Here is a 23,286-nt window from a genome sequence, read left to right on the forward strand (position 1 = left end):
GAGGCCACCATTTTAAAGTTTCTTATTGATTTCATCATTTTTTAAAATTATTTTTTTGAAAATTTGCATCAAATATCTGCTAGTAACTCATTGAGAAAAATAGGCAGAAAAACAAGGACTATCATGAGAGCAAATCTGTGAGTTTCAATACAAGAGATAATTGATGAATATTGGTATGCTATGTTTTAATCCCTATCTTCTCCCTTGTTCTTTAGGGAGCATTGTAGGGTTGAGTGCTGTATTTCCCTTTTATTAAGTACTTAAAAATTTGTCATTACAGTTAGTTTACATTGTTCTGTCAATTTCTGATGTACAGCAAAGTGACCCAGTCATACATCTATACAACTCTCTTTAGTTTTAATGAGAGAAGGTGGGGAATGCTGCATGTGGTTCCCTTCTTCCCTCTCCTGCCAAGGGATATTCTGTAAAGCTCTGCAGGGGTTCCTGGCATAAGGGAGCCTGTCCAAAGGAGGTAGTGATGACTGTTACCCAGCCTGTGCCCTGGGAGCAGAAATGTGCACCCTGATGTGTGTGGGAGGTCCTCCCTGAGGAAGGGTTGCATAAAAGCACTTCTGATCAAGACCTGCAGCTGAGAGAATATGCCCTCTCAGAGTAAGGTTTATTTACTAAGATGCAATTTGATGACTAAGTCCAGGCCACTTTGAAAAAAATTAACTGGAGAGTAATATAACTCATTTATGATGTTAGCCATACTATCTTGTTTCTATCCTCTGACTCTCTCACACACTATCCTCTCTCATGGTTTATTTTCATTCTAATACACCCAGGGAGAAAAGCACTTTAAAAAATCATAAAGTACTTAAGGTATGAATTATTTTTGTTTTATTAAGTTTTTACAGATGGTCTTGTTTCCAGGTCTCACTTCTGTTCTGTTTGAGTGCATTTATTCTTTTGATTGTGGTTTCCTGGGTGTGTTGCGTTCTTCTGTTTTCACAAAATCATGTTAAAAAAGCAGCATGCTAAGAAGCAATTTTTGACATGCTTATTTGACAAAGACTCAACCCCCAAAGGACCTATATATGGACTAAATTCTTCTGAATAAGGAAGGGAAAGATATTCTGGTCCCTCTTGTGGGTGGTGGGGAGAGGATGAGAAAAGAGGAGAATGAGGCAGCACCAGGTAAAATATGGGAAGCGAAGTGTTGAGCATGGTCCTTCCTCTGACTCTCCCTAAACCCATCCCTGAGTTAGGCTTATTAACCCACGCAAAGCTGGAATGGTTTGATTTCATATAAAATGTTGAAATGGATGAGGCACACACCCAGACTGATGTGACCAAAATAAGACAGGGGGTGCATTAGGAGAGAGGATAGAAGCACACATGAGCCTGCTTGTATGGTGTGTGTGTGCGTGTGTGTGTGTGTGTGTGTGTGTGTGTGTAGATAGTGGTGTAGACTCTAGACCTCTAATCACTATGGAACTCATGGTCAGAGACAAATTTACTTAAATTTTCCAAAGATATAGGAATTGAGCAGTTGACATCTGGGTGTATATGCTTTTTTTTTTTTTTTTCCCATGTAAAAATGTCTGAGTATTTGGCATTTTCCTATTTCCATGCAGTACACACAGGAACATTCATAAAACATTTATATTGATTAATACAAACAGGAAAGCCTAGTACAAATGATTTACGTTAATTCTGGTAAGAACTTACTTGCTATTTGCGTCATTGAAATGCATTCCTAAAAATATTCCAGAGAATGTAGGAGACATACGTGTCTCCCAAATTTATTTAAAGCCATTAATCTTCTATAATTTTACCACTCTATGTCCTACCTATATATGGATTCTAGCACTTGAGAAGCTGTGTTGACCAAATAGCATGCTCCTAAACAGTTTTCTCAGGGCTTCCTTCATCTCCTTATTCCAGAGGCTGTAGATCAAGGGATTGAAAAGTGGAGTCATCACAGAGTAAAATAAAGTCACAATTTTCTGAATCCCTGCTGGATTGCCTGCTGTGGGACTCACATACATCACCATGATTGAGCCATAGAACAGGGACACCACAGCCAAATGGGAGCCACAGGTGGAGAAAGCCTTACGCCTGCCTTCTGCTGAGGGGACCCTAAGCACAGCCCTGATTACCAGGGTGTAGGAGCTGGTAATGAACAGGAACGTGGAGAAAATTAGGACTGAGTTAAAGATGGCACAGATGATCTCAGTGGCTGGCGCTGGCACACAAGATAACTTCATGATCAATAGTATTGGGAACACAAAAGGGAAGCTGGGAGATGAGATAAACTGGGAAAAGGAAACAGGAGAAGCCACACACCCAGCAGCAGGCTCCCATTCTGATGCAGCGTTGAACTGTCACGACAGTGGGGTAGTGTAGGGGCCTGCAGATAGCAAGATACCTATCAGAGGCCATGGCAGACAAGAAGAAGTCTTCGGTAATGCCCACAGAGAAGAAGAAGTAGAACTGGAGGAAGCAGCCAGAGAAGGAGATGGTCTTGGTCTCGGAGAGAAAGTTGGCTAGCATACTGGGGACAGTGGAGGTGACATACCACATCTCCAGGAAGGAAAAATTGGCCAGCAGGATGTACATGGGGGTGTGGAGGTGCTGGTCCCACCACACTGTGCAGGTAATGCACAGGTTTCCAATTAGTGTCAACACGTACATCACAGAGAAGAGTGAGAAGAGGAAGATCTGCATTGCCCAGGTACAGGTGAAGCCAAGAAGAATGAATTCACTCACAGGGTCAGAGTGATTAGTCCATCCTGGGTTTTTCATTTTTTTCCCCTCTCCTACAACTACAGTAACAAGACATTACATGTTACAAATGATTCCATAGAGGTTTTCTCATTCAGATGTTTTCTGGACTTCTTTACAGTTCAGTTCACAGTATAGTTTTAGGTGTTTTGAAGATTTCCAGCATTCTTTGCTCCAGTGTTTCACTTGAGAAATAAGGAACTTGGAGGTGTGGATGCTTATTACAGCTGTATCATCATGATCACCATGCCTATCACGGTCTACTAAATACCTGCCTTTGTGTCATGTTCTCAGCACTACATAAACCACGGGAGATGCTCCTTGCCATTCAGAGGCTTTCAGCCTGGTTCAGAAACATCCCCCTGGGCAAAACCTATATAAGGACACAGGGAGGTTTAAACAAGTATATAATTCATGCTCTGTGTCAATAGAAGATAACACTGCAAGAATGTATAGCCATAAAGCAAGAGTTTGTTTACTACTGTAATCTTTAGTGCTATCACAGGCAAGTTTCAGGTGGGGTTTCTGTTTATATAGCATTGGGAATGTTGGAAAAGAAATAAGGAAAACAACATTTTATCAGTGATTGCTTATAGCAAGGCCAATTGTGAAGTTTGTGTTCCCTCTTATTTTTAAAGATCCCCATGAAAAAAAGTCCACAACTAGCATTGTTAATTTTTCTCAATGTTTAGCAACACATGCACAATTCTACAAACTACTCTTTATTTTAACTTGGTCATTTTTAAAGTAAAAAATGTTCTTGTTGAAAAGGAGTGAGCTTCATGCATTGTCACTTTGAATAAACATTATAAATGAAATTGGTATGAATGAATGAGGTTCCTAGACTACAAAGTATCATGATTCCCTATTTTAACTGAAAATTACTGTAAATTGAGGATGGAGGTGAAATTTATCATATGCTGAGAAACTACCTTAGGATAGTATTTTCTATGTATTTTGCCACACAGAGCAGAAATAACTCCAGTGATATATGTCATTGAAAGCACTTTGAGATTTAAATTACATTAATGGAAGATCTGTGCATGCAATATTCATTTTTATTACTCTCTTTCTGTATATTATCTGAGGCTTCTATGTTAGAGTTCCTTATGGTTGCCTTGACCTGTAAATATTTTTTTTCTGAGTACTGGTCTTTCATATTTTTCCTTCTCCAATTATGCTCTCTCTGCAAGTGACCTGTCACTTAGCCCCTTGACATAAAACCATCCATGTGAGATGAAGAAAGATTTTGTCTCCTTAACTGTGATTTTCTTCAATCTAGATTTACCTAGTCAACTTCTTACTCAACATCTTCATTTTCTCTGGAAGGTCACTAAAACACAAGGAGCCCATGGCTAAACTTTTGGTTCTTCTCACCTGAAATGGTCTGGTCCTTACTTCTTTACCATGTTACTCAGTGGCACCTCTGTTTACTCAGTTGCTCAGGCCTAAACTTTGACCACATCCTTACTTCCCCTCTCAATGTTCTTCATCCAAACCATCAGCAAATCCTTGAGGCCTCATGTTCAAAATGTAGTCTTTAAAAAATCTGATCATGTCAACTACCTACTCTTAAACACAACTCTAAATTTCTAATGTACTGGGGAAATAAAATCCTTCGAGCACCAAAAAAAAAAAAAAAAAAAAAAAAGAAAAAAAATCCTAGGCATAATCTCTTTAGCCAGTGAGGCCTTTCTCCATGTCCTCATATCCTACCACTCACCTGTCTACTGACCTTGCGCCAGCCATGATGAAACTTGACTATGCCAGTGTGGTCAGAATCAAGGCCCAGAATGTCCCTCATTCCTCCTTGCCAATACTCATGTGCTTTAATCTCTTATTTTATTCTGATTTCTGATAAAAACCAAAGACTCAGAGAGGCCTTTCTTAATTTAGCCCATCTTTGCTGCTCTATGTCCCAGTTCTGCTTTCGTTTTCTACAAAACACACATTACTACCTGGAATTGTATTATATCCCCTTAGGGTATATTTTCTGCCTCAGACACCTGAATGTAATAGGACAATGTTTTGCTTGCAGATGTAGTCCCAGAATCTAGGACAATGTTCAAGATATATAGAGGTGCTCACTAAAATTTTTATTGTCTCAGTCAATGAGCAAGGCCTAATAATAACCAATTAGGAAAACAGTTGCTTGTAGGCAGGAAAAAAGTCTAAGACAATGAAGACTGGAATCCCTAGTTTGTTAAAAACAAAAGCAAGGCAACAAGATGTGTGTGGGGCAACAGCCTCAGTGCAAGTAAACAGGAGGATATCCGTGAGAGGAGCCTACTCAAGACCACCCTTGAAGCTCCTTCTCTGTATGAATCACCTTGTCTGTCTTTATGTTGCCTTCATCCACCCTGCTGGGTGCTCAGTGCTTTCTTATTGTTGGTAAGTTACAATCATGGTGTAAGAGTGTTTGTGTGTATGTGTATTTGTGTGTGTGTACACACACACTGATTTTTCACTCAGCCTATTTTTATTCCCTGATTTTATTCTCTCCATGTGTTTCTGTATCTAATTGTCCATATTTTAAAATATTTTCATCGAATGTTTTTTACAGTTCTTTTATCTTATTTTTAAATAGGTTAGTGAACTCTTTTTGATTTCCCCTTCCTAAAGAAAATATAACCGGTCAATTACTTTAGTAGAATAATGTTCTTCTCTTAGAAGAAGAAATGTAGAAATGTAGACGTTTCTTCTCCATCACATTCAGGGTCAGAAAATCTGATGTATGTGACCTGAATAAGCAATAGGATTTAAGATAGAGTTGCCATTCCACTCTTGTGGTTTTGTGGTTTAGCTACCATCTCAAATAAGTTAGTTATTTTGTTTAAATCTGTTTATTTATACTTTTATAAACAAAATACATATAACCTAACATTTAATCAGATCAGTTCTAACATTAGCAGCCATGTTAGATAGTTGAGAATCTGACCAGTGTCCATTGTGTGAAAGCTACTCTAATTTATATTTTCATATGGAGAAAATACAATGCAGGGTTAGAGGAAGGTGAAAAAGAAACTACCAAAAATTTTGAACTGCATCTTATCTGAAGTTTTCATGTGAGAATTATAGAATCCAATAAAGGGCAGATTCCAAAGTTTAGGTTTCTCTCTCCTGGAGCATGTGGTCAGCCTCAGTCTCCTTATTGTCTTACTTCAGCAGGAGGAAATGTGCAGCAAAGCCAAACAGTACCACTGGCTTCCAAGTATCTTAGATGGCTTTTGAAAAGGGGTGTGAGAAGGTGAGAAGGTAGTATTATCATCAAGTATAGCAATTATAGCAATTATTTGAAGCCCACAAAAAACCAAATTGCTTAAACAGATTGAAAGGGTGGTTACATGCCTCTATAGTAAAGGGTTCTACAGTCTTTCCTGGTTTGGGAAGAACCACTTATACCTGCCTCTAAAGGAGAGTATGTGGCAAACACGTTCTGAGCTGTGGCTATTCTGTCCTGTACAGCCCATCTTACAGGGGAGGTGATCCAGAGCACTCTGTGTATGCAGTCAGGCCTTATCCATGAGCTCCTGTTCCCCATACACATTTTAATAAATGTACAAAGATTGTGTCTGACTCTCCTGGATTACTCAACTTTTCCCAGTGGCCTCATCTAGGCATAACAGTGAGACTGTTTTGGCCCAATGCCAGAAAGCACTTCTTTAAGTGAGGTCTAAATTGGTCCAACCTCTAGGGGAAAAGGGAAAGATGATGATACCTGCAGGCTAAAGTGGTGAATAATTTATCCTTGAAACTTGGATCAGGATATTAAGTAAAACCTGTAGCATCTCTATATATTTTTATAGTAATGCAGCTATGTTTTCCCAAAGTAGAGATGATACTGAGCTTTGGATTGAAAATGTCAGAGCAAAGGGTTCTATGAAGCCAAAGTATATAGAGACAGGTTAGTTGTTGCAAAGAATTTAAGAAACACTTCCAAGGTTTTACCTACCTGTTTCCCTTCTTTCTACAATCCTATACCTATACCAGCCCCGTGTATGCTGTGTTGATTTGAGATTTTTGGATCTGTAACAACTGTTCCATTCATACTTGGTGATAAACTGTTATTCTATCCTTTTTTTTTGGTGACTTTGTCCTTTCAATTTCAATTTGCCCTGCAGGAAGGTAAAAATTTAAATCAACATTATAATTGCCACAACTAATAATGTGACTCTAGCTATTTAAATGAAAGTAATGATCTAATTCTGTTTTATCTCTATTGTAGATGTTTCTATATCTGATATAGAACCCTGTATAAGTTCTGGGTCTCATAATTTAAAAAGAACATGGGCAAAGTGCAGTGAATTTAGAGGAAAGCAGCTTAGAGGGGCTTAGAAGTATCTAAAAAGAGTAATAGTGCAAAGGATTGGAATTTTAAATTGGAAAATAAATGATTCCATTGGAATAAAGGAGGGGTGATCGCTGAACACAGCAATCCAGTCTGTCCCACTTAGTCCTCAAAGTACAGAATTAAAAATAGAAGTTAAAAGTTATAGGTAGACACACTGTAATTTTTTTGGCCATGCCCATGGCATTGGATAGTCCTGGGCCAGGGATCAAAGCCTGAGCTGCAGCCTGAGCTGCTACATTGACAACGCTGGATCCTGGATCCACTGAGCCACAGCGGAACTCCTGACACATGGTAATTTATTGTGGAAAATAACTTCAAAGCAGAATCCTATCCAGTGATGAAATGAGCTGTTTCAGAAAACTAGTTCCTGGCGTTCCCGTTGTGGCGCAGTGGTTAATGAATCTGACTAGGAACCATGAGGTTGTGGGTTCGGTCCCTGCCCTTGCTCAGTGGGTTAAATATCCGGTGTTGCTGTGAGCTCTGGTGTAGGTTGCAGACGCGGCTTGGATCCCGCGTTGCTGTGGCTCTGGCACAGCTCTGATTTGACCCCTAGCCTGGGAACCTCCATATGCCACAGAAGCGGCCCAAAGAAATAGCAAAAAGACAAAAAAAAAAAAAAAAAAAAAAAAAAAAAAAGAAAGAAAACTAGTTCCTATAATGAATTTTGTCAGATAAAGGCTGGGAAAGTGGTAGAGGGTATTTAAGCATCTGAAGGAAATTTCTTTCCATATTGAAATTTGGTTATATGCATTTAAGATGTGTCAAGAAAAAGAAAACCTATCCAGGTAACCTCAATGGCATAAAAAAGTGTAATGCGAAATAGTAAGATTAGGAAGAATTTGAAGTTTCTACTAATGTTGATGAATATTAATTTTATGTTCTAAAGGTTATTAGTTGAGAGCAGAAAATTGAGAAAAGGAAATTCCAGACTGTGGCTTAGTCAGCAAAGTACCAGAGTTATACCATGTGACTATAAATAGTCCAACTCTATTAATTAAAGAAATGGGTTATTTTTTTCCCTAAAAATAATGTATGTGGAATTCTTTCACTCTCTGAGCCAACAATTGAGTGTCCCCTTAGTTTGACCAAAGGTATTTCTGCTAGGAGTATGTAGGGGATTCAAGGGATTAGTGGTCTGAACAAGGGAAAAGTTTTGGCCCTGAGGTGGCAGTAGTGCACAAACTTTTATCTGGGGACATTGCTTTGACAGATTTGCAGGCAGGGGAAATTGCCTACACTAAATGTTTTTACTCTTTTTGCTTGTTTGTTTATATATATATATATATATATATATATATGCACATACACATTTAGGGCTGCACCTGTGCCATATGGAGGTTCCTAGGCTAGGGGTTGAATTGGAGCTGTGGCTGCTGGCCTACACCTCAGCCACAGCAATGCCAGATCTGAGCCATGTTTGTGACCTACACCACAGCTCATGTCAATGCCAGATCCTTAACCCACTGAGTGAGGCCAGGGATCAAAACTGCGTCCTAATCGATGCTAGTCATGTTTGCTTCCACTGAGCCACAATGGGAACTTCAAATTTAACTAATTCTTAATTGGAATATAGTTGACTTAGAAAGTTGTGTTAGTTTCAGGTGTAAAGTTTTTACTTTTGAAAGAGAATTTATTATTTTTATTATTTGGAAGTAATGCATTTTTGCTTTAGAACAAATGAATAAAACAGAAATATATACAAAGTTTAAATCATCCATAAGTCCATTTCTAGGGCCATTTCTTGTCTATATTTCTAGTCTTTCTCTCTTTCCACATATTTTATGTACTAGGTACATGTGCTACTTTTTCAAACCTGGAATCATAGAACACGCAGTTGGTCAATAATTTTGTTTAATATTATGTCATGAGTCTCTTCCCACAGAACTACACAATCCTTGTAGCATGATTTTTAGTGGGTGTATGATATTCCATTTCAATCAATGTACTCTAACTATCCTTCTCTTTGGGGGCACTTATAATTTTATGAAATTTTATGGGAATGTGATTTTTCTTTCTTTAGAAACAATTTTTGGGAGTAGATCATATGTTGGCATATTGTTAAGATATTTTCCATGTTTGCTTATTTTAACTCTGTAGCAGGAGAAGTTGTCATAGGTTAGAGATCACTGAAAGGTGGTAGAGTGGAGTTGAGCAGCATCAGCCAAAGGAGGCCAAGCCTCTGAAGCTGGTGACAGAGTTTGCTGAGGTTCGAATTGCTCCTTGGCAGCACCTGTAACTGAGGCAGCTCCTCCAGGGGCACGTCCAGCTTCACTGAGCTTGGCTCCTAGAGCACATCGAGGTCCTCCAGATCCAGCACTTGCAGCCTGGGAATTCCAAATAGATGCAGAGCTTCTGTACCATCACAGTCAGAACAGAGTTGCAAGTGCTCCAGGAGCAGCGGCTATGGGAAGAGTCACTGGGATGGATGGCTAGAGGATATGTAAGGGCTGTAGCCTCACATAGAGAGGTGTCTCAAGGGAAGGGAAATGGACTGTGGTGTTGTCTGGATGCAACAAAATATAGGAAGTTTGCAAAGTAAGATTCTTGAAGAACCAGCAGGTTTCTCTAATACGGACCCTACACTTGATGTTATTAGCTTCTGCCCAGGCCTCCAGGCTGAGCAGTGCTAGAGGCCAGGGAGGCTCAAACTCCAAGATCTCCTGAGAACCCAGCTGCAGATGGCTCAGCTTCAGGGCACTGTGGAGCTGCCTGCCTGAGACACCCTCTAAGTGGTGCCTGAGATATTCAGTGAGGTGAGGGCAGAAAAGAGAGGAGAGCCAACCTGCCCTCAGCACCTTACTTTGGTGCCAGCCCAGGTCTAGGGTCTTTAGCCACCTCAGTCCCTCCAGGTTCTTGCTGGATATGTTGGAGATGATGTCACCCTGTGGCCTCACAATTAAGCCCCTTGTAGCAGGAAGATTGAAGATGAACCCGTAATTTTCCTGGAGAGAACTTGACCTTTAAACTGAGGCTGGGAGTAGAGAGGTGAAGGAAGAAGAAAAGGAATTGTAGAAAAGTCACATGTCACAGCCTCCCTTGTATATAGAAGTCATCATGTGGCACAGTCTGGCCCATCAAAAATATAAGTGGAATATAGTTTGCTTTCTTGCTTGCTGTCTGAATCTTCAGCTGCCATTTTCAAATAATACGGTGACTTTGAAGATGAATATATTTAGTGAATATATATACACAGTATTTATACTATATATATAATGAATATATATATATATAATGAGTGTATATTATATATACTTTATTTTATACACAGACACACACACTCACTAAGGAAGGATTTATCAAAAAGCCTGGAGGCCTTGAGTCCCTGAGGATATGTTGGAACTGTCTGCCTATGGACTGCCATGAGCCATCTGCCTATAGAAGTTGATATATGAGGAAAAACCTAAATCTTTATCTTGCATGAGTTCCTATTACATGCAGCTGAATCTAAGTCTAATACATACAACAATTCCGAGTCTCTGGATATTCCTGAGTTTCCTTTTTGTTTCCATCACTGAAGTGGGTAAAATACGGAGTAATTGAATTATCCAATAAAAAGTAATTATTTCTTTTAGTTTTTAAATTCTGGATTCTAAGCTCCTTTGAGACAGTCAAATGATCATTTTGAAAAATAGCTCTGTTTTTAGGATGATTTGAAGTATATGTTTTGATAGATAAATGGCTTACATTCTTTAAAAAGAAAATACATTGGAAAAAGCTTGTTAAAAAATGGAAGTAGTAAAGGGTGGTTATTAAAGAATAATAATTAAAACTCTCTTTTATGTGGAAAGATTCATTTGTGTCATATATTAGATTCCAGATATAAGTGATATCATATGGTATTTGTCTTTCTCTTGTATACATATATGTGTAACTGGGTTACCATGCTGTACAGTGGGAAAGAAAAACAATCTATTGGTGAAATAAATAAAAAAAAAAAGAAAGAAAACCAAACAAAACTCTTTTTTAATGAAAAACTGGCTCTTGTACTAGTGGTAAGCAGGAGTTTAGGTGAGAGATGGATACATGTAGGGCCCTGGTGAAAATGTTCTTGTTTGGGTACATTCATTGGATGTTCATTTGATTGTATTGTCTGTTTCCTCTTTTCTTCCTGTTTTAAGAATCAAGAACAAAACTGTAAAACCAGAGTCTGCTGCTAGGAATGCCTCTTTTCCTTTAGAGATAGAGCTGATTCTGAGAGAAATAGAAGCACTAGGGGACCAAGTTTACTTCTCTCCACAAAGTGACCTCACATGGAAAGGTCTTTGAGACGTTCTGGAAAGGCATGCGCTATAAAACTTACCAAAGACAGGAGCAAAGTCATTTCCTAATGCATAAAATAGAGAGAAAGCTTAGGTAAGTAATATGTCTAAAAGCATTGTTCTAAGTTACATGTTTTACTATAATTCAAAGAGCTACATGCACCCCTATATTCATTGCAGTGCTATTCACAAGAGCCAAGTCAGGGAAACAACCTAAATGTCCATCAACAGAGCAATGCATTAAGAAGATGTGGTAAATATATTTCTATATACACACGCACAATGGAATACTACTTAGCCATAAAAAGGACAAAATAATGCCATTTGCAGCAACATGGATGCAACTAGAGATTCTTGTACTAAATGAAGTTAAGCCAGAAAGAAAAATACAGATACCATATGTCACTTTTACGAGGAATCTAAAATATGGCACAAATGAACCGATCTACAAAAAGAAACAGACTCGTAGACATAGAGAACAGACTTATGGTTGCCAGGGGAGGGGGGAGGAAGTGAGATAGACTGGGAGTTAGGGGTTAGTAGATGTAAACTATTACATTTAGAATGGATAAACAATAGGGACCTATTGTATAGCACATGGAGTTATGATTGGGTCACTTTGCTATACAGCAGAAATTGGCACAATGTTATAAATCAACTGTACTTTAATAAAAGTAAAAAATACACAATGAAAAAAATTAAGCTGCAAAATAATAATTACAATAAGAGCCCATGGAGTAGGGCAGAGGGAAGACCAAATATGTGTGTGTGTATATTTTACTGTGTATATATTTTTCTAAAATATGGGACATGTTAATTTATTGTTTTTATAATTTAAAATAAGAAAATTTCATTTTAACAATATTTGAGAGAGGCAAATGGGAAGGAAACTGCAAAGTAGCCTAAGAAAGAGAGAAGGAAAGAAAATGCAGAGAGAAGGAAGCTTCTTGCCTGATCCTACTTATGTCTTATCTCACTTAATGCTGAAGGACTTTAAGTCCATGTGGAAAATCAGGGTAAGGCTAACCATCTTACACTGTTGGTAGAATGTAAATTGGTCCAACCACTATGGAAAACAGTATGGAGGTTCCTCAAAAAACTAAAAATAGAACTATCTTATGATCCAGCAGTCCCACTCCTGGAAATCTATTCAGAAAAAAAATGTAATTTGAAAAGAGAGAGAGCAAAAAGATAAATATCATATGATATCACTTATATCTGGAATCTAATATATGGCACAAATGAACCTTTCCACAGAAAAGAAAATCATGGACTTGGAGAATAGACTTGTGGTTGCCAAGGTGGAGGGAGAGGGGGTGGGGTGAATGGGGATCTAGGGGTTAATAGATGCAAACTATTGCCTTTGGAATAGATGAGCAATGACATCCTGCTGTGTAGCACTGGGAACTATGTCTAGTCACTTATGATGGAGCAAGACAATGTGAGAAAATAGAATGTATACATGTATGTGTAACTGGGTCACCATACTGTACAGTAGAAAAAAAAATTGTATTGGGGAAATAACAATTTAAAAAAATGCTTTGAAAAAAATGAAAAGTAAAAAAAAAAAGAGAAGATACATGCACCCCATTGTTCATTGCAGCACTATAGCCAAGTCATGGAAGCAACCTAAATGTCCATTGTCAGAGGAGTGGATAGAGAAGATGTGGTACATATATACAATGGAATATTACTCAGCCATATCAAGAATGGAAATAATGCCATTTGTAGCAACATGGATGGACCTAGAGATTATCATACTAAGTGAAGTTAGTCAGACAGTGAAAGATAAACATATGTTATCACTTATATGTAGAATCTGAAGAATGGCACAAATGAACCTATCTACAAAACAGAAACACACTCACAGACTTTGAAAACAAACTTACGGTTACCAAAGGGGACAGGTTGAGGGAGGGATGGATCGGGGGTCTGGGATTGGCATAGGAGGCTCTACCCCATATTCTGTGATAATCTATATAGGAAAAGAATCTGGAAAATAAATGCATGTATAAGTGAATCACTGCTGTACAGCAGAACTTATCACAACATTGTAAATCAACTATAATTCAATAAAACTAAAAAATGAAAACAAAACACATAGTTTTTTTTTTTTTTGCCTGAGATATTCATTTCCAAACTCAAAATGCATTCCTTCTTTTGAGCTAAGTAATCCATCTCTTTCCTGAGAAACCTTTTTAAGGTAAAAATCCTAAAGGGAAAATTGTTACATGCACAAAATATTCTTACATCCTGGATTTTCTGGAGCAGTTTTGTTTTGGGATTAAGTGATGAGTCCTAATTTATGTTTGCAATTTATCATCATGACAAATATCTATAAAGATTTTATTGAGGTATTACTTTTTTACAGTAAAAGAATGGAAATAATTAATGTCCAAGGAAAGGACTAGTAGTAGATGGAAGGAAGGTCTTATTCTCTGAATATCAATTCTGTAAGCAGTAGTTATTGTTTAGTGGTGACGTACATTTTTCTCCTCCACTGTATTCTGAAATGCCTTCTTATATCCTTCACAATCAGCTATAAGCTACATGGAAGGACAGTTCTCCTTCTAGGAAAATATTCATCTCAACACATAAAAATTTACAATCCATGCCACATTTCTTGAATGGAATAAATCCTAAAAATAATTATCAAAACTTGTTATAATACAGAATAAGTTTGACATTATATTAAATATAACACACATATAAAAGAAAATAGTTGTGTTACAGGGATTGAATTATGAATGCTTTTCTTTAAAATTTTTCCTTAATGTTATTTTAACATTGTTTCAGTAACAAATAACAAAGAACTCTCTCATTTATTTTTTTGAACTTAAGTAATGTATTCTTTAGATCATTTCCTTCTTCAGGTTTTGGCGAGACAGGCTCTATTACCTAAAACCCAATTACCTGACCAAATTTTCGGTGACGTTCATTTTGGTGAAAATTTTAGTATTCAGAATACTTCTGAATATTTTGATGAATGCTGTTATATATGGATTTAGAATTTATCCTTTAGAGGCTTATAATGGGGGAATATGAAAAAGAAACAAAGTATGTCTGGATGTCATTAGGATAGCAAACTCTTATTGGCCGACAGAAATTTTGGATGATTTTTTAGAGTTTTATTGAAGTATAGTTGATTTTCAGTGTTGTGATAATTTCTGATCTACAACAGTGATTCAGTTGTACATATACACAGATACATTTTTCCAGATTTTTTTTCCCCCATTTAGGTTATGACAGAATATCAAGTAGAATTCACTGTGCTATACAGCAGGTCCCCACTGACAATCCATTCCATATACAGTTGTGTGAAATGCCAATCCCAAACCCCAATCCATCCTTCCCCCTTTCTTTCCCTGTTGGTCATGGTAAGTTTGTTTTCTAAGTCTATGAGTCTGTTTCTATTTTATAAATAAGTTCATTTATGTCATTTTTTTTAGTGGCTACATATATGCGATATCATATGGTTGTCTTTCGTTGTCTGGCTTATCATACTTTACATAGTATGATAATGAATGATTTTTTCTGCTTTTTTTTTTTTTTTGGTGGGGGGCTGCACCTGTAGCACATAGAATTTCCCAGGCTAGGGGTCGAATTGGAACTGTAGCTGCCAGCCTACACCATAGCCACAGCAACAGGGGATCCAAGCCATGTCTGTGAACTTTCTCACAGCTCAGAGCAACACAGGATCCTTAACCCCATGAGCAAGGCCAGGGATTGAACTGGCATCCTCATGGATACTAGTCAGATAAGTTTCCACTGTACCACAATGGGAACTCCAATGGATGATTGTTTTTAGGGTTTATTTACTAGTAATGATCATGTCGCAAAAATAATAAAGTCAAATACAAGAACCACAATCAGAAAAGAATATATTTCCTTCCCTTATTTATACCTGCCAACTAAAGAAGCAAAATGATACAATTTTATCAATGCCAGAACTATTAATGTAAATTATCATGTAAAAGGAGTTTTTTAAAATTAAAAACTTTTATCTTTTATTTTTTAATATATTTTTGCTTTTTTTAAATATATTTTTTTAATTTTCCTACTGTACAGCAAGGGGGTCAGGTTATCCTTACATGTATACATTACAATTACATTTTTTCCCCCACCCTTTCTTCTGTTGCAACATGAGTATCTAGACAAAGTTCTCAATGCTATTCAGCAGGATCTCCTTGTAAATCTATTCTAAGTTGTGTCTGATAAGCCCAAGCTCCTGATCCCTCCCACTCCCTCCCCCTCCCATCAGGCAGCCACAAGTCTCTTCTCCAAGTCCATGATTTTCTTTTCTGAGGAGATGTTCATTTGTGCTGGATATTAGATTCCAGTTATAAGTGATATCATATGGTATTTGTCTTTGTCTTTCTGGCTCATTTCACTCAGTATGAGAGTCTCTAGTTCCATCCATCTTGCTGCAAATGGCATTATGTCATCTTTTTTTTTATGGCTGAGTAGTACTCCATTGTGTATATATACCACCTCTTCCGAATCCAATCCTCTGTCGATGGACATTTGGGTTGTTTCCATGTCCTGGCTATTGTGAATAGTGCTGCAATGAACATGCGGGTGCATGTGTCTCTTTTAAGTAGAGCTTTGTCCGGATAGATGCCCAAGAGTGGGATTGCGGGGTCATATGGAAGGTCTATGTATAGATTTCTAAGGTATCTCCAAACTGTTCTCCATTGTGGCTGTACCAGTTTACATTCCCACCAGCAGTGCAGGAGGGTTCCCTTTTCTCCACACCCCCTCCAGCACTTGTTATTTGTGGATTTATTAATGATGGCCATTCTGACTGGTATGAGGTGGTATCTCATGGTTGTTTTGATTTGCATTTTGCTTATAATCAGCGATGTTGAGCATTTTCTCATGTGTTTGTTGGCCATCTGTATATCTTCTTTGGAGAAATGTCTATTCAGGTCTTTTGCCCATTTTTCCATTGATTGATTAGCTTTTTTGCTGTTGGGTTGTATAAGTTGTTTATATATTCTAGAGATTAAGCCCTTGTCGGTTGCATCATTTGAAACTATTTTCTCCCATTCTGTAAGTTGTCTTTTTGTTTTCTTTTGGGTTTCCTTTGCTGTGCAAAAGCTTTTCAGTTTGATGAGGTCCCATGAGTTTATTTTTGCTCTAATTTCTATTGCTTTCGGAGATTGACCTGAGAAAATATTCATGAGGTTGATGTCCGAGAGTGTTTTGCCTATGTTTTCGTCTAGGAGTTTGATGGTGTCCTGTCGTATATTGAAGTCTTTCAGCCATTTGGAGTTTATTTTTGTGCATGGTGTGAGGGTGTGTTCTAGTTTCATTGCTTTGCATGCAGCTGTCCAGGTTTCCCAGCAATGCTTGCTGAATAGACGTTCTTTTTCCCATTTTATGTTCTTGCCCCCCTTGTCAAAGATTAATTGACCATAGGTGTCAGGGTTTATTTCCGGGTTCTCTATTCTGTTCCATTGGTCTGTCTGTCTGTTTTGGTACCAATACCACACTGTTTTGATGACTGTGGCTCTGTAGTATTTCTTGAAGTCTGGGAGAGTTATGCCTCCTGCTTGGTTTTTGTTTCTCAGGATTGCTTTGGCGATTCTGGGTCTTTTGTGGTTCCATATAAATGTTTGGATTGTTTGTTCTAGTTCTGTGAAAACTGTCATGGGTAATTTGATAGGGATTGCATTGAATCTGTAGATTGCTTGGGTAGTATGGCCATTTTTCCAATATTGATTTTCCCAATCCAGGAACATGGGATATCTTTCCATTTCTTTCCATCTTCTTTGATTTCTTTGATTAAAGTTTTATAGTTCTCGGCATATAGGTCTTTTACCTCTTTGGTCAGGTGTATTCCGAGGTATTTGATTTTGTGAGGTGCAATTTTAAAAGGTATCGTATTTTCGTATTCTTTTTTTTTTTTTTTTTTTGTCCTTTTGCTATTTCTTTGGGCCACTCCCGCGGCATATATATGGAGGTTCGCAGGCTAGGGGTTGAATCGGAGCTGTAGCCACTAGCCTACGCCAGAGCCACAGCAACTCGGGATCCAAGCCGCGTCTGCAACCTACACCACAGCTCACGGCAATGCCGGATCGTTAACCCACTGAGCAAGGGCAGGGACCGAACCCGCCACCTCATGGTTCCTAGTCGGATTCGTTAACCACTGCGCCATGACGGGAACTCCTCGTATTCCTTTTCTAATGTTTCATTGCTGGTATACAGAAATGCAACTGATTTCTGAATGTTCGTCTTATATCCTACTACTTTGATGAATTTATAAATCAGTTCAAGTAGTTTTGGGGTTGAGTCCTTAGGGTTTTCTATGTATGGTATCATGTCATCTGCATACAGTGACAGTTTTATCTCTTCTCTTCCTATATGGATGCCTTTTATTTCTTTTGTTTGTCTAATTGCTGTGGCTAAGACTTCCAAAACTATGTTGAAGAGCAGTGGGGAGAGTGGGCATCCCTGTCTTGTTCCAGGTTTGAGTGAGAAGGCTTTTAGTTTTTCCCCATTGAGGATTATATTTGCTGTGGGTTTCTCATAAATGGCTTTGATTATATTCAGGAATGTTCCCTCTATACCCACTTTGGCGAGGGTCTTGATCATGAATGGATGTTGAACTTTGTCAATTGCTTTTCCTGCATCTATTGAGATGATCATATGATTTTTGACTTTTTTTTGTTAATGTGGTGTATGATGCTGATTGATTTGCGTATGTTGAACCATCCTTGTGAACCTGGGATGAACCCAACCTGGTCATGGTGTATAATTTTTTTGATATGTTGTTGGATTCGGTTGGCTAAGATTTTGTTGAGAATTTTTGCATCTATATTCATCAATGATATTGGGCGATAGTTTTCTTTTTTGGTGGTATCTCTGTCTGGTTTTGGAATGAGGGTAATGGTGGCCTCATAGAATGTCTTTGGGAGTATTCCTTCTTCTTCTACCTTTTGAAAGAGTTTAAGGAGGATGGGCACCAATCCCTCTTTATATGTTTGATAGAATTCGCCTGTGAAGCCATCTGGTCCTGGACTTTTATTTGTAGGGAATGATTTTATGACCTCTTCAATTTCATTTCTAGTGATTGGTCTGTTCAGCTAGTATGTTTCTGCTTGATTCAGTTTTGGCAGGCTGTAAGATTCTAGAAAATTGTCCATTTCTTCCAGATTGTCAAACTTGTTGCCGTATAGTTGTTCATAGTATTCTCTTATGGTTTTTTGTATTTCTGCTGTGTCCGTTGTGATTTCTCCTTTTTCATTTATAATTTTGGTGATTTGGGTTCTTTCTCTCCTCTTTTTAGTGAGTCTGGCCAGGGGTTTGTCAATTTTGTTCACCTTTTCAAAGAACCAGCTCTTGGTTTTATTAATTTTCTCTATTGTTTTTTGAATCTCTATTTTATTGATTTCTTCTTTGATCTTTATAATTTTCTTCCTTCTGCTGACTTTAGGACTTTTTTGTTCTTCTTTTTCTAATTCGTTTAGGTGGAGGGTTACGTTGTCAATTTGGGATCTTTCTTCTTTTTTGAGAAAGGCCTGTATTGCTATAAATTTCCCTCTGAGCACTGCTTTCGCAGCATCCCGTAGATTTTGAGAGGTTGTGTCTTCATGATCATTTGTTTCAAGGTAGTTTTTAATTTCCTTCTTGATTTCCTCATTGACCCATTGGTTTTTTAGCAGCATGTTGTTTAGTCTCCATGGAGTAGGTTTTTTCTCTTTCCTTTTCCCGTGGTTGATTTCTACTTTCATGGCATTGTGGTCAGAGAAGATACTTGAGATAATTTCTATGCTCCTAAATTTATTGAGGTTAGCTTTGTGTCCCAATACGTGGTCGATTCTTGAGAATGTTCCATGAGCATTTGAGAAGAATGTGTATTCTGCTTTTTTTGGATGTAGTGTCCTGAAGATATCAATGAAGTCTAACTTTTCTATTGTTTCCTTTAGGATCTCTGTTGCTTTATTGGTTTTCTGTCTAGAGGATCTGTCCATTGATGTGAGGGGGATATTAAGGTCTCCTACTATGATTGTATTCTCATCAATATCTCCCTTTATGTCTGTTAATATTTGTTGTATGTATCAGGGTGCTCCTGTATTTGGGGCATATATGTTGACGATAGTAACATCCTCTCCTTGGATGGATCCCTTAATCATTAAGTAGTGTCCTTCTTTGTCTTTCTTTATGTCTTTTGTTTTAAAGTCTATTTTGTCTGATATGAGGGTTGCGACTCCTGCTTTTCTGTCATGTCTATTGGCGTGAAATACTTTTCCCCACCCTTTCACTTTCAATGTATATGTATCTTTTGTCCTAAGGTGAGTTTCTTGTAGGCAGCGTATTGAAGGTTTTTGCCTTTTTATCCACTCAGCCAGTCTGTGTCTTTTGATTGGGGCATTCAGTCCATTGACATTTAAGGTGATAATTGATAGATGATTATTTATTGCCATTTGAACCTCGTGTTCCAGTTGATTCTATGGTTCTCCATTCTTCCTTTCTTTTTTTTTTTGGTTGGATGGTCTCCTGTTATTATCTGCTTGAGTGTATTTTTTTTTCATTTTTTGCAAATGCAATATTTGTTTTTGGCTTGTGGTTGCCCTGTTTTTTAAGTATGCTAACCCCTTCCCATAATTGTGTGTTTTAGCCTGATGGTCCTGTAAGTTCAAACACTTCATTACTATATTAAAATTAAGAAGAGAGACATACATACAAACAAAAAGGGTTATTTACCTCCTAACATCCCTTGCCCACATTTTATGGTTTTGATGACTCTTTTTAATTTTTTTCTTTTTAATTTTATTTTGTTTGAAGCATGTTCATGATTAAATCTGTATGCTTTCTTGAGTGACTGCTCTCTGATTGCAGCTTCCTCAGTCCTAGTTCTTCCTCTTCTTCTTTTTTTTTTTTCTTTTCTTTTTTCTTCCCTTTCATTCCTGTCTTTTTGGTTTAGAGAAGCCCTTTCAATATTTCCTTTAACCTGGGTTTTGTGTTGCTGTATTCTTTAAGTTTTTGTTTGTTGGGAAAAATTTTTATTTCGCCTTCTATTTTAAATGATATTCTTGCTGGATGGAGTATTCTAGGTTGCATATTTTTTCCTTTGAGCACTTTAAATATTTCTTGCCATTCCCTCCTGGCCTGTAGTGTTTCTGTAGAGAAATCAGCTGATATTCTTATGGGGGTTCCCTTGTAGGTAACATTCTGCTTTTCTCTTGCTGCCTTTAGGATCCTCTCTTTATCACTAACTTTTGCCATTTTTATTATGATGTGTCTTGGTGTGGGTCTGTTTGGGTTCAGTGTGTTTGGGGCCCTCTGTGCTTCTTGTATCTTGAACCCAGTATCCTTTAGATTTGGGAAGTTTCCATCGATAATTTCTTCAAATATATTTTCCATCCCCTTATCTTTTTCTACTCCTTCTGGAATTCCTATTATGCATAGATTGGCCCGCTTTATATTATCCCATAGGTCTCTTATATTGCTTTCTAGTTTTTTGATTTGGTTTTCTGTCTGTTGACCGGATTGAGTGATTTCCATTATTCTATCTTCCATATCACTGATTCGTTCTTCTGCATTATTCATTCTGGTTTTTACTGCCCTTAGTTCAGTTTGCATCTCTGCAAATGAATGTTCTAGTTTTTCTTGGCTCCTCCTTATATTTTCTAGTTCCTTTCTGAGGGTATCTGCATTACTGTTCATATCTTCTCTTAATTCCTTCAGTATTTTCACTATTTCTCTTTTGAACTCCAGGTCTGTCAGACTGCAGAGGTCTGTTTCATTGTTGACTGTTTTAGGTGAGTTCTCCTGTTGGTTTGACTGGGAGTGGTTTCTCAGCTTCTTCATCTTGCTTGTTGTCTTCTTTCTCCTGAGGGAGTTGTACTCTCTGTGATTGGGCAGTGTTTGCCTTCTCACTGCCGTGGAATATTTCCTGAGGGCTGTCGTTGTTGGTCAATCTTTTTTGAGGCAGTGTGGCTTTTCTGGAGTGTTGATGGGGCTAACAGTGTTTCTTTGAAGCAAAGGAGGACTTCCTGAGGGCAGACAGGACTGGGAGGTCCACCCCACGATGGTAGCAGATTTCACTTGGTCATGCAGAGCTTGCTCTGGTGTTTTTAGGCTGTGGGGTTCTTTCAGGGGGTTTCTGGTGTTGGGCAGCTGTTCCTCAGGAGTGCATCACCCCCTGGGGGCTGGAGCAGCTATCTGGGTCACTGAGAACCTACGAGGCTCTTCCCTAGGGCAGCCCAACTCAGAAGGACAGCCTGAGAATGTAGGCGGATCTTCTCACAGTCTGGCCGAGCTTGTTGCAGCTTTTCTGGGCTGCAGGGGCTCTTCCAGGGGGCTGTTGGTGCTGAGCAGCTACTTCGTGGGAGTGGAGCACCCCCTGGGGGCTTGGGCGGGTAGCAGGGCCACTGAAAACCCAATATGCTCCTCCCCAGGGCAGCCCGACTCTGAAAGCCCATCTGAGATCTTTTCCCAACTTGGCCAGTCTTGTTGCAGCTTTTCTGAGCTGCAGGGCGTCCTGCCTGGAGCTGGCAGTCCTATGAAGCTGGTCCACTAGGTCTCAGCACCCCCTGGGTGCTTGGGCGGGTAGCAGGGCTGTTGGAGACCCAAGAGGCTCCTCCCCAGGGCATCCTCAATCAGAAAAACCGTCTGAGATCTTTTCCGGACTCGGCCAGGCTTGTTGCAGCTTTTCTGGGCTGCAGGGGGTCGTGCCTGGAGCTGGCAGTCCTATGCAGCTGATCCACTAGGGCACCCCCTGTGGGCTTTGGTTGATAGCAGGGCTGTTGGAGACCCAAGAGGCTCCTCCCCAGGCAGCCCGACTCAGAAAAACTGTCCGAGAATTAGGCAGATCTATTCACAGCCTGGCTAGGCTTGTTCTAGCTTTTCTGGGCTGCAGGCCTTTTCTCGGGGGCTGGTGGTGTTTTGTGCTGCTCTGCGGAAGTGTGGCCCCTCTAAAGGGCAAGCAGGCCTGTGCAGGGACAGCCCCTGCGGTGGTAGGCTTCAGGCAATTGTTGAGACCAGCCCTCCTGGATGGCAGGCAGCCCCAGGTCCGGTGAGAGCATAGGGCGTGGTGGGGGTGGGGGAGGGGATGCACTGGGAAGCACAGCTTTCTGCTAGCTAGCGGGCCTGTAAGCTTGCTGTGGCATGGGGGGTATTCTATGGGGACCCACCCCTTCTTCTCTCCCCTCCCCAGCATGGGCGCAGACCAGGCTCTTCTCCCAGGTTCCCTCTGATGTGGCTTTCCACTTCCCTGCCCCTAGAGTATTGTTCCCTTCCTCTGCGGCCGCTTTGTTTTCTAGTCTCCCAGGCAGTCTCTGCCCCATCAAATGGTTTCTAGACCTCCCAAGCAGTTTCTGCTCCGCCCCACCCCCCCCAGCCCGTTCTAGGGTTCTAACCTCTGGAGCCGAGGTCTTGGTGCCCAGCCCCCACCCAGGCGTCCCCCGGCCCTTTCTCGGGGACTAACCTCTGGAGCCGAGGATTCGGTGCCCAGCCCCCACCCAGGCATCTTAATTTTTGGTGACTGTACCCGTAGTTCAGATGGTCCGTTGGGTTCTTGATCCGTTTTTCCGTACTCCGACTTACTGCTACACTCTTCTCTGCATCTGGGATTCCTCCGGTTATTTGATCTTTCCCCGGTAGGAGACTTTCCAGGGTGCGGGATCCCTTTCTCCTCCGCAGTTCCCTTTCGGGAGCGCCCGTCCCACTCGGATTCACCTTCTCTCACTCTCCTCTTTTCTCCCATTCTGCCCAATAATGTCACGAACTTCTTGCCGTTATCGGAGTTTAGGTTCCTCTGCCAGCGATTGGTTGCTGTTCTGTGCGAGTCATTTCTTCTGTAGATGTGCTTTTTTTGTTGTGTTTGTGGGCGAGTGCAAGTGTGTCCCCCTACTCCTCCGCCATCTTGTCCTCTCTCCCATATTTTTGCTTTTTAAGGCTGTACCTGTGGCATGTGGAAGTTCCCAGTCTAGGTATCGA

The 23,286-nt window shown here is 39.5% G+C and overlaps 1 protein-coding gene across 1 annotated transcript; it reads right to left on the reverse strand.

Annotated features, from left to right (window-relative positions):
- Nucleotides 1-1,796: 1,796 nt before the first annotated feature.
- Nucleotides 1,797-2,751, reverse strand: LOC100152705 (olfactory receptor 11H6-like). The gene is given in 2 exon segments (XM_013978261.1): nt 1,797-2,211; nt 2,213-2,751. Coding segments are annotated over 2 exon segments (954 nt in total).
- Between the last annotated feature and the right edge of the window lie 20,535 nt (nt 2,752-23,286).

This window comes from Sus scrofa, unplaced genomic scaffold, assembly GCF_000003025.6.
Source record: "Sus scrofa isolate TJ Tabasco breed Duroc unplaced genomic scaffold, Sscrofa11.1 Contig740, whole genome shotgun sequence".
NCBI classification, from domain to species: Eukaryota; Metazoa; Chordata; class Mammalia; order Artiodactyla; family Suidae; genus Sus; species Sus scrofa.